At 64.5% G+C, this 11,188-nt stretch overlaps 1 protein-coding gene and 1 long non-coding RNA gene across 2 annotated transcripts; both read right to left on the minus strand.

Annotated features, from left to right (window-relative positions):
* Positions 1-314: 314 nt before the first annotated feature.
* Positions 315-4,528, minus strand: RCE1 (Ras converting CAAX endopeptidase 1). Its single transcript, XM_077789633.1, has 8 exons — positions 4,365-4,528; positions 3,708-3,810; positions 3,529-3,612; positions 2,924-3,002; positions 2,255-2,422; positions 1,711-1,782; positions 1,354-1,416; positions 315-630 (listed from the first exon to the last, which is right to left on the minus strand). The coding sequence occupies exons 1-8, from the start codon at positions 4,526-4,528 to the stop codon at positions 419-421; spliced, it is 945 nt and encodes a 314-aa protein (XP_077645759.1). The 3' UTR covers positions 315-418.
* An 833-nt stretch (positions 4,529-5,361) lies between these two features.
* Positions 5,362-5,644, minus strand: LOC110478855 (uncharacterized). The gene is made up of 3 exons (XR_002466824.2): positions 5,627-5,644; positions 5,467-5,548; positions 5,362-5,390 (listed from the first exon to the last, which is right to left on the minus strand). It is a non-coding gene; the product is annotated as an uncharacterized LOC110478855 (long non-coding RNA).
* Between the last annotated feature and the right edge of the window lie 5,544 nt (positions 5,645-11,188).

Below are 11,188 nucleotides of genomic sequence, written 5' to 3' on the forward strand. Positions count from 1 at the left end.
CCACTCCCATCCCAGTTCCCCTAAGGCCATTCCAGTCCCTCCGAACCCTCTCATAACCCACCCCAGTCCCCCCAACTCCCATCCCAGTCCCTCCCATTTTCTCCTATTCCAATCCCAGTCCCCCCAGTCCATCCCAGTCCCCCTAAAGCCATCCCACTCCCCATCCCAGTCCCCCCAATCCATCCCAGTCCCCCTAAAGCCATCCCAGTCCCCATCCCAGTCCATCCCAGTCCCCCTAAAGCCATCCCACTCCCCATCCCAGTCCATCCCAGTCCCCCCAACTCCCATCCCAGTCCATCCCAGCACGCCCCACAAAGCCTTAAACCACTTTAATCACAAAAATAGACTCTGTGCGGCGGCTCCTATAAAAAGTGGGGGGGGGTCGGTCCGGGGGAGGGGCGGGCGCCCCCCGCCCGTGTCAGGAGCAGGCGGGGGGCTCGCGGCACGGGGGGCGCGCCCCGAAGAAGGCGGGCTCGGTCAGGGGGTGCAGCAGCAGCAGGAAGCCCAGCACGCCCAGCAGGTACGCGGGCAGCAGCGCCCGGCGCCGCGGGTGCCCCAGCGCCGCGCCCAGCGCCGGGAAGCCCATGGAGTTACAGAAGGAGTGGCACAGCACCGGCCCCGCCAGGTGACCTGGGGACAGGGACAGCGAGGGTGGCACCCCGAAAACACAGACAGCACCCCGGGGTCATCGATATCCACCCCCCCAGTGCTGGGGGCACAGCATCCGCCCACCCCCAAATCATCCTCAGGGAGTTACGGGAGGAGGGGAACGGTCCCGGCACTGCCAGGTGAGCTGGGGATGGGAAAAGGGGGATTGGGGACCCCAAAAACCCACCCCAAACACAGCTGGGGACAGGGAAAGGGGGACTGAGGACCCCAAAAACCCACCCCAAACACAGCTGGGGACAGGGAAAGGGGACTGAGGACCCCAAAAACCCACCCCAAACACAGCTGGGGATGGGAAAAGGGGGATTGGGGACCCCAAAAACCCACCCCAAACACAGCTGGGGACAGGGAAAGGGGACTGAGGACCCCAAAAACCCACCCCAAACACAGCTGGGGACAGGGAAAGGGGACTGAGGATCCCAAAAACCCACCCCAAACACAGCTGGGGACAGGGAAAGAGGGACTGGGGACCCCCAAACACACCTGGGGACAGCAAAACAGGGATTGGGGACCCCAAAACCCACCCCAGACACACCTGGGGACAGGGAAACGGGGACTGGGGACCCCAAACACACCTGGGGACAGCAAAACAGGGATTGGGGAACCCCAAAATCCACCCAAAATACACCTGGGGACAGGGACACGGGGACTGGGAACCCCACAACCCCCCCAGGCCCCCAAACCCACCAGTCCTGAGGAAGAGGAAGGCCGTGTAGGCCCCAAACACAGCTGTGTAGGAGAACTGGAATGCTAGGAGGGAAAAAGGGGGGTCAGGGACACCCCAAAACCCCCATGGAGACCCCCAAACCCCCACAGGCCACCATGAAAACCCCCCAGACTCCCCAAATCCTCACCTGGACACCCGAAATTCCCTCAGGACACCCCAAATCCTTCCCCTGGATACCCCAAATTCCTCCTGGACATCCGTGAGAACCTCAAATTCCCCCCAGACACCCCAAATCTTCACCCTGGAGACCCCAGACTCCGTCAGGACACCCCTGGAACCCCCCAAATTCCCCCCAGACTCCCCAAAACCCCCCTCACCTGCTGCCATGAAGATGCTGCCGACGGAGCCGTGGCGGAAGCGGAGCTGCTCGATCACGTGGTGGAAATGGGCTGAGGGAGCAGGGTTTGGGCTTTTTGGGGGGTTTGGGCTTTTTGGGGGGTCGGGGAACATTCAGGGGTGCAGGAGAGGGGAGTCAGGGGGAATTTTGGGGCATTTTGGAGTTATTTTGTGGTCCCACTCATCGACCCTAAAGAACAGGGGCCATGCCAATATGGAAGGGTTTTGGGGTGGGTTTTGGGGTGGGTTTTGGGGGTTTCAGTCACCAAGCCTAAAGAACAAAGAACAGACCAGACTGGGAAGTGTTTTGGGGTGTTTTTAGGGTTCCACTCACTGACCCCAAAGACGAGAGCCCAGGTCAGCACAGGGATGGTATTTTAGGGTAGTTTTGGGATATTTTAGGTTTCCACTCACTGCCCCAAAGAACAGGAGGCAGGCCAACACAGGGCTGGTATTTTAGAGATATTTTAGGGTATTTTTGGGATATTTTAGGTTATTTTTGGGATGTTTTAGGGCTCCACTCACCGACCCCAAAGAACAGGGGGCAGGCCAGCACGGCGGGGCCGGGCCCCGTGCAGGGCACCAGCATGGGCAGCATGCAGGCTCTGAACACCAACTCCTCCGTCAGCGGGGCCACCACCTGGTTCCGCAGCCAGCGCACGTCCCCCAGGCACAGCGCCCACACCCGCGGGTCTGGGGGACCCCAAAACCCCCAGAGAGCTGAGCCCCGAAATCCCAAACTTGACAAACCCAAAAAAAACCCCAAAAAATCCCCAAAACCCAAAAAAACCCAGCCCTGGTTCCGTACCCACAACATGTTCCCCCCAGCACAGTGCCCACACCGAGTCTGAAGGACCCCCAAAATCCCATAGAACTGTCCCGCAAATCCCACAGGACTGATCCCCAAATCCCAGAGAAGTGATCCCAAAATCCTACAGAACTGAACCCCAAAATCCCACAGAACTGATCCCCAAAATCCCATAAAACTGATCCACAAATCCCAGATTCTCACAGGTTCCCCAAAGCCAATAAAAATCCAAAACTACCCCAAACTCCCCCATTTCACCCACTCAACCCCCCCCAAAACCCCCCCCATTCCATTCCCTGTGTTGGGGACCCCCAGCCCCTCCCAAACCCCAATTCCTGAGCCCCCCAAAATCACGCCCCCTCCCCCAAATTGCCCCCCCCCCTTACCCAGGGCCACCCTGATGCCATCGAGCCACCGCCAGGGACAGTCCATGGACAGCTGGATCAGGGGTCCCAGGAACAGGATCTGGGGGTTGGGGGGATTTGGGGTGGGGTCAGGGGGGTCGCACCCCCCTTTTCCATCCCCTGGGAGGTCAAGGGAGGGGATCTGGGGGGGTTTTCCCTGTTTTCCACCCCATACCCACCCTGGGGAGTGGGCAGGGTTTGGGTTTTGGGGGGATTTGGGGGGGGTCTAATGAGATTTGAGGGTCTCAGAAGGGTTTTGGGGGGCTCAGGGAGAGTTCTGGGGGGTCCCAGAGGGGTTTTGGGGTCCCAGCCCCTCTCACACCCACCCTGGTAAACCAGATCTGGAACCCTGCCAGAGGCTCTGGGGGGGGGCCAGTGAATTTGGGGAGGGTCCTGGGGGAGATCAGAGATATTTTGGGGGTCCCTTGAGTGGGTTTTGGGAGTCCTACGGGGGTCTCACACCCACCACACATGAAAGGCCCAGGCAGAGCATTTTGAGAGGGGGCTCAGTAAATTCTGGGGGGGGTCCTGGGGGTCAGGGGTATTTGGGGAAGGTTTTTGGGGGGTCACAGCCCCCCCAGACCCACCATGGTGAGCAGCAGCGGCAGCAGCGTGGCCGGGAGCAGCCCCTCGAGGCGCAGCCCCAGCAGCGCGGGCAGGGGGGTGTCGGCCTGGGTGGGGGCAGCAATGGAGGGGGGGGGGGTCAGCGAGGTTTTGGGGGGCACTGGGACCCCCCCTCGGTTTTTGGGGACCCCTCCGAGCTCACCTTAACCCCTGTGAGCTCCTTCCAGAGCCAGACCAGGGCCGGGGCCAGCCCCGACACCACCAGGACGCTGGTGAAGCGGCGCTTGATCACCGCCGGGTGGTCCCTGCGGAGGGGCTGGGGGGCTGGGCAGGGGGGTTTGCACCCCAAAAATCCCCCTGGTGTCCCCCTGACACCCCCAGGCACCCCAAAACCCCCCCCCAGTGTCCCCCTGACACCCCCAGGCACTGATAAGACCCCTCCCTCAATCCCTTTTTGTGCACCTGAAATCCCCCCAAAACTCCCAAGGGCCCCTCCCAACCCTATGGACACCCCAGGGACCCCAAATCCCCCCAGGGACCCCAAATCCCCCCCAAGGGATCCCAAATCCCCCCCAGACCTCTCAAATCTCCCCCGAAATCCCCCCCAGACCAACCCACATCCCTCCTCAGACCCCCCAAATCCCCCCACACCCCTCAAACCTCCCCCAAATCCCCCCGGCTCTCCTTCAAACCCCTTGGATCCCTCTCCAGACCCCCCAAATCCTCCCCAACCCACCCGCATCTCTCCCCAGACCCCCCCAAATCCCCCCTGCTCTCTCCCAAACCCCCCGAATCCCTCCCCAGACCCCTCAAATCCCCCCCAAATCCCCCCCTGGCGCCCCCCGGCTCGCGGCCGTACCTGGGCAGGGGGCTGCCCCACACGTACAGGCTGCCCACGTAGGAGCAGGCCAGGCTGAGGCAGCCGAGCAGCGCGGCCCAGCACGGCCCGGCCCGGGCGGCTCCGGGCGCCGCTGCCGACCCCGGCCCGGCCCAGGGGGAACCGGGGGGCTGCGGGGCCGCCATGGCGGGGCGGGGCCTGCGCGGGGGCGGGGCTTGTGCGCGACGGGGGCGTGGTTATGGAAATGAGGTGGGACGTGATTGGCGGGGTTTGTGGCTTGTGGGCGGGGTTATGGAAATGAGGATGGGGCAGTAATGGGCGGGGCTTGTTGTTTGTGGGGCGGGGTTATGGAAATGAGGTGGGACGGTGATGGGCGGGGTTTGTGGCTTATGGGGCGGGGTTATGGAAATGAGGATGGGCGGTGGGGGGACTGGGAGAACTGGGAGAAAGTGGGAAACTGGGATGGACTGGGGGAACTGGGAGAAACTGGGAGGGGTTGGGAAACCGGGGCGGACTGGGAGAAACTGGGGGGGGACTGGGGGCAACTGGGAAGGACTGGGAGAAACTGGGAGGGACTGGGATCAACAAGAGAGACCGACTAAGAACCAGAAATTACTGAGACAACTGCGATTGACCATGGGAAACTGGGAGAACTGGGAGAACTGGGACTGGTGGGGGGAACTGGAAGCACTGGGGAGAGTCAACATGAACTGGGACTGGCTGGGAGAACTGGGACTGTGAGAAGTCTCTGGGGATGACTGGAAAATGAAACCCATAGAAGGAACTGGGAGCAACTGGTGTAACTGGGAGGAGCCAGGACTGGAGGAACTGGGAGCACTGGGAGGGGGCTCTGTCCTGTCCCTCAGATCGTCCACTCGTCAGGGTCCTGCACCTGGGGGGTCCCGGGGGTTACTGGGAGGGTCCCGGGGGTTACTGGGAGTCCCCAGAGGAGGGAGGGACCCCCAAACCCCACCTGGCTCTGGTTGCTCCAGGACCCTTCCTCCTCCTCCTCCTCCCTCTGCCCCCGGCGCTGCTTTTGGGGGGTCCCTGGGGGGCACAGGGGGGGGTTCAGTGCCCGGGGTGGGTTTTGGGGACCCCCCAAAATCCCCCGTTTCCCCCTCACCCCCGCGGGGCAGCCCCGGCCGGCGCGAGACCTCGGCCCATCTGCGGCGCGCGGCCGCCGCCAGCGCCGGCGTGTCCTGCACCTGCGGGGGGACACGGTGACACCGGGGACACCCCCAAAACCCCCCCCCAACCCGGGGGGACCCCCCGAACCCCCAAACCTGCAGGGCGCCCAGGCAGGCGCTGCGGAAGCGGCCGCTGGAGCTGGCGGCCACCACGGCCGTCACCGCGGCCACCGCCAGGGCCTGGGCTTGGGCCACGAGCTGCTGGGCCTGCAAGGGGGGATTTTGGGGGTCACGGAGGATTTTGGGGGTCGGGGGGACCCCCAAACCCCGCACCCACCTGGTGCTGGCGGCGCAGCCCCCCAAGGATGGGGTGCAGGAGGGCCCGGAGCCCCCGGGCCAGCACGGGGTGGCCGAGGCGCAGCGTGGGCTCCAGCTGGGCCAGGAGCAGCCGGCGCATCCCTGGGGGGGACCCCGGATTTTGGGGGGGGCCTCGAACCGTGGGGGACCCCCCCGGAGAGAGGGGACACCCCTGAACCACGGGGATAACCCCAAAACCAACGGGAAACCCCCAAACTTTGGGGTCAACCCAGTTCGATGGATGAGCTGGAATGGGAAGTCTGGGAAGGAGGGGTGGGGGGGCACCCCCAAGATCTTGGGGACACTCCCAAAATCTTGGGGACACCCCTGAAACAAGGAGACAGCCCAGAGGGACAACCCGAAAGCACAGGCACACCCCCAAGATGAGGAGACCTCACAGAAACTGGGGACAGCCCAAGACCCCAGGGACAGTCCTAAAGTTTGGGGATGCCCTTGAGCCACGGGGACACCCCCAAAACTTGGTGACACCCCCAGAACTTGGGGACACCCCAAAATCGGGGTCCCCCCCCTTACCTGCATCGTACTCCCCAAAGGGGTCCCGGTGTCGCAGGAAGAGGAAAACCAGGAGGGTTTTGGGGTCCCCCTCGGGGGAGGTTTGGGGGTCCCCGTCCCCCTCAAGGGGCTCCCAGCGCACCCCAAAGGTGACATCGGGGGGCACCGGCTCTGTGGGGACAACACGGGGGGGCTGAGGGAGGGGAGAGCCCCGAAATTCTTCCCAAAATCCCCCGGAACTCCACGGACCTTCCTCATCCTCACTGGAGCCTCGGGGGTCTGGCAGGTTTTTGGGGTCCGGGGGGTTTTTGGGGTTCAGGGGGGTTTTGGGGTCCAGGGGGTTTCGGGGGTTCAGGGGGGTTGCAGCCAGGCCGAAGCCCCCCCAGTCCCCCAGCAGAGAGGGGTCCTGCAGGGTTGGGGGGGCCGGGGGGGGCACGGGGACCCCCGCGGGGTCGAACAGGTAAAGGTGGGACGGTCAAGGAGAACAACGGGGGGGATGGGGCCCCCCAAAATCCCCCAGAACCCCAAATCCCACCTGGGCATCCCAAGATCCCCCAGGGAACCCAAATTTCCCCCTTACCCCAGCACCCTGAGACCCACCCTGGACACCCCAAATCCCACCCTGGGCACCCCAAATCCCCCCCAAACCAGCCCAAATCCCATCCTGGGCACCCCAAATCCCCCCAAACACTCCAAATCCCCCCCAAACCAGCCCAAATCCCACCCTGGGCACCCCAAAATCACTCAGGTGTCCCAAAACCACCACAAACATCCCAAACCACCCCAAATCTCCTCCCTGAATACCCCAAATCCCCCCCAGGAGCCCAAATCCCCCCCTGAACAACCCAAATCCCACCCCAAACCCCCCGGGACCCCCGCCCGGATATTTGCACTCGGCAGAGGGGGGGTCCGTGCCCGGGGGGGGTCCCGGGGGGGCCGAGGGCGCTGACCGGGAGCAGCTCCAGGTCCCCCCGAAGCCCGCGGCCGCCAGCGGGGGCGGCACCGGCAGCGGCAGCGGCGGCCCCGGGCACGGGCGGAGGCGGCTGCAGGGCGGCCTGTGGGGAACGGACCAGTCCGGACCAGTTTGGATCAGTACGGACCAGTTTGGATCAGTCTATCCCAGACCTACCCCCTGCTTCATCCCAGTTCATCCCAGTTTGACCCTGTGCTACTCCCCAGTTTATCTCTCTCTGTTCCGACCTATCCCAGTCCATCCCAGTCTCTCCCAGGATCACCTCATTGCATCCCAGTCCCTCCCAGTCCTTCCCAGTTCATATCCCAGTGCATCCCAGTCTTGAGTGCGCCCAATCCATCCCAGTCCCCTCAGTGCGTCCCAGTCCCTCCCAGCCAGTCCATCCCATCCCATCCCATCCCATCCCATCCCATCCCATCCCATCCCATCCCATCCCATCCCATCCCATCCCATCCCATCCCATCCCAGACCCTCCCAGTCCCTCCCAGTTTACCCAGTGAAGTGCCGGCTCTGCACCCTCAGCCTCATTCCCGCCTGTGCCCAGGGTTTCTCTGGGCTGGGGGAGAGGTGACACCCCAATTAGGGGGTCCCCAGGAGTGGGGTGACCCCAGTTAGGGCTGGGGGATCCCAATTAGGGTGGCCCCAGTTTGGGGGTCCCACCTCAGGGTTCGGGACGTGACGTTCCCATCGACGCTGACACAGAAGTGGAACTCCACCTGGGGGGGGGCGGGGGGGTCACTGGGGAGCCCCCTCCCCTTTTTGGGGACCCCGGGTCACTGGGGAGCCCCCTCCCCTTTTTGGGGACCCCCCAAACTCCCCCCCAGTACCTCGGGGTGCACGAGGCTGGTCCGGTGCAGGAGCTGCCACAGGGACCCCCGGGAGGGGCTCAGCGAGGGGGGGTGACAGAGCTGGGGGGGCACAGGGGAGACCCCAAAATCCCCCACGACCCCCGGGAGATGGTGGGGGGGACAGATCTGGGGGTCCTGGGGGCACCCCAATATCCCCCCCAAGGAGCTGGGCCCAGTTTGGGGGGGTCCCCACTCCATCCCCCCCCACTCCCCCCGTGTGTTTTGGGGGTCCCAGACCCCCCCATGACCCCATTTCCCCTCCCCACCCCCCGTGACCCCATTATTTCCCCCCCATCCCCCAAATCCAGGCCACCCCGACTATTTTTATCCTCCTGCCCCAATTCCTGCTCCCGGGGGTCTCCCGGGGCCCCCCCGACCCCAATTCCCCCCCCACAAGGTGACTTTGGGGGGCCTGGGAAAGAGCACAGAGAGAGGGGGGACCCCAAAATCCCCCCCAGCCCCCCCAAACCTCACCTGGAAGCTCCTTTGCACCTGAGCCCGGGCCAGGATCCGCCCGCAGCAGGGACGGGGATTTGGGGGAACCCCCGGCAGCTCCTGCACCCCCTGGGGAGCTGGGAGGGATTTTGGGGGGCTTTAGGGGGATTCTTGGAGGGGGGGGTTAGAGGTTTATGGGAACACCCAGTGGGGCTGGGGAGGAGATTGAGAGGATTTAGGGGGTCCCTGAGAGGTTTTGGGGGGCTCTTACAGGAGTTGGGGGTGTCCCTGGGGGGGTCAGGGGGTCCCTGAGAGGTTTTGGGGGGATCCTACAGGAGTTGGGAGGGTTGTGGGTGTCCCTGGGGGGGTCAGGGGGTCCCTGAGAGGTTTTGGGGGGCTCTTACAGGAGTTGGGGGTGTCCCTGGGGGGGTCAGGGGGTCCCTGAGAGGTTTTGGGGGGATCCTACAGGAGTTGGGAGGGTTGTGGGTGTCCCTGGGGGAGTCAGGGGGTCCCTGAGAGGTTTTGGGGGGATCCTACAGGAGTTGGGAGGGTTGTGGGTGTCCCTGGGGGGGTCAGGGGGTCCCTGAGAGGTTTTGGGGGGTTCCTACAGGAGTTGGGAGGGTTGTGGGTGTCCCTGGGGGGGTCAGGGGGTCCCTGAGAGGTTTGGGGGGTTCCTACAGGAGTTGGGAGGGTTGTGGGTGTCCCTGGGGGGGTCAGGGGGTCCCTGAGAGGTTTTGGGGGGGTCCTACAGGAGTTGGGGGTGTCCCTGGGGGGGGTCAGAGGGTCCCTGAGGGTTTTGGGGGGGTCTCTGGGGGGTTTTGGGGTCTCTTACCCCCCATCAGCACTTCAGGGTCGAGGTCACGGCTGATGGGTCCTGTGGCTGTCACTGGAAATTGTGGGGGGAGGGGATCAGGGGGTCTGGACCCCCCAGAATCCCCCAGGAACCCCCAGGATCCCTCAGGACCCCCCACCCACCTGTGAGGGTGCAGAGGGACTCCCCCAGGGCCACCAGCAGAGCTCCCCTTCGGGGCTCCCCGTTTTTGGGGGTCCCCAGGGCCACCAGGAGCTGCTCCAGGAGCTGCAGGGCCGGGAGAGGTGGTGAGACCCCCAAAACTTCCCCCAAAAAATCCCCCAAGCCCCCCCTCCTTCCAAAGGAGCCCAGAGACCCTCCCCAAAGCCCCTCCAACACCCCCCAAATCCCCTCAAAAACTTCCCTCGGACCCTCCACCCCTCATAGAGACTCCTGAGGGGCCCCCAGCCCACTTTAGTGACCACTGACCCCTCACAGTGTCCCCCCAACACCTGCCAAGCCCTATAACCCTCATAGTGCCCCCTCAGAACCCTCAAAACCACCTCTAAAGCTCCCACAACCCTCTCTAGTGATCCCTGAGCCCAAAAAACCACACAAAACCACAAAAAAACACAAAAATCCACAAAAAACCCCCCTGGCCCCCTCACGGCCTCCGCCGCCATCTTTGCCCCGCTCTCCCCTCAGCGCCCCCTGGCGGATGGCGGGAAAACCCCCGGAGGGGGGCGTGGCCTTTTGCGCCGTTGCCATGGTAACAGCCCGGTGTGGGCGTGGCCAGGGCGTGGCCGCGGTGCCGGCGCGGTGGCGTGGCCAGCAGGCCCCGCCCCCCGGGGTGTGATGAGCTGCCGCGGGCTCAGCGCGCGCCGCGGCCGCAGCGCAGGTAAGGGCGGGGGGGACTCACCTGAGGGGGGGTCAGACAGGGGGAGACCCCCCCCAAAACACCCCAAACCCACCCCAAAAACCCCCCCAGGGGTCCCGCAACCCCACCCTGCCCCGCTGATCCCACCCCCCCGGGCACTGCGGCAGCGGCTCCGCATCCCCGGGCAGAGCCCCCCCCTCACACGCGTTGTCCTGAGGGGGTTTTGGGGACCCCCCACCCAAAATTCGCGTGTTTGTGTCCCCGACCCCCCCCCCCCAGACCCCCCGGCGCTGCGGGCGCTGATCATTAAGAGCATTAACGGGGGGGGCGTGAGGGGGGAGCGGGGGGCTCTGGGGGGGCTCTGGGGAGCCGGGGGAGGGGGCTCGGGGGAGTTCTGGGGGTCCCGGGGAGGAATTTGGGGCGCTCGGGGTTTGTTTGAGAGGATTTGGGGGCGTTCAGGGTGACCCGGAGAGTTTTTTTGGGGGGGCTCTAATGATGGGAGGGGGCTCGGGGGAGTTCTGGGGGTCCCGGGGAGGAATTTGGGGCGCTCGGGGTTTGTTTGAGAGGATTTGGGGGCGTTCAGGGTGACCCGGAGAGTTTTTTTGGGGGGGGCTCTAATGATGGGAGGGGGCTCGGGGGAGTTCTGGGGGTCCCGGGGAGGAATTTGGGGCGCTCGGGGTTTGTTTGAGAGGATTTGGGGGCGCTCAGGGTGACCCGGAGAGTTTTTTTGGGGGGGTCTCTAATGATGGGAGGGGGCTCGGGGGAGTTCTGGGGGTCCCGGGAGGAATTTGGGGGGGCTCGAGGGGGTCTCGGGGAAGGTTGGGGGGGACTCGGTGCAATTTGGGGTCCCGGGGGGGCGCGGGGTGACCCTGAGAGTTTTGGGGAGGGGTCTCGGGAGGAGGGAGGGGAACTTGGAGGAGTTTTG

This window comes from Lonchura striata, chromosome 36 (genome assembly GCF_046129695.1).
Source record: "Lonchura striata isolate bLonStr1 chromosome 36, bLonStr1.mat, whole genome shotgun sequence".
Lineage (NCBI taxonomy): Eukaryota > Metazoa > Chordata > Aves > Passeriformes > Estrildidae > Lonchura > Lonchura striata.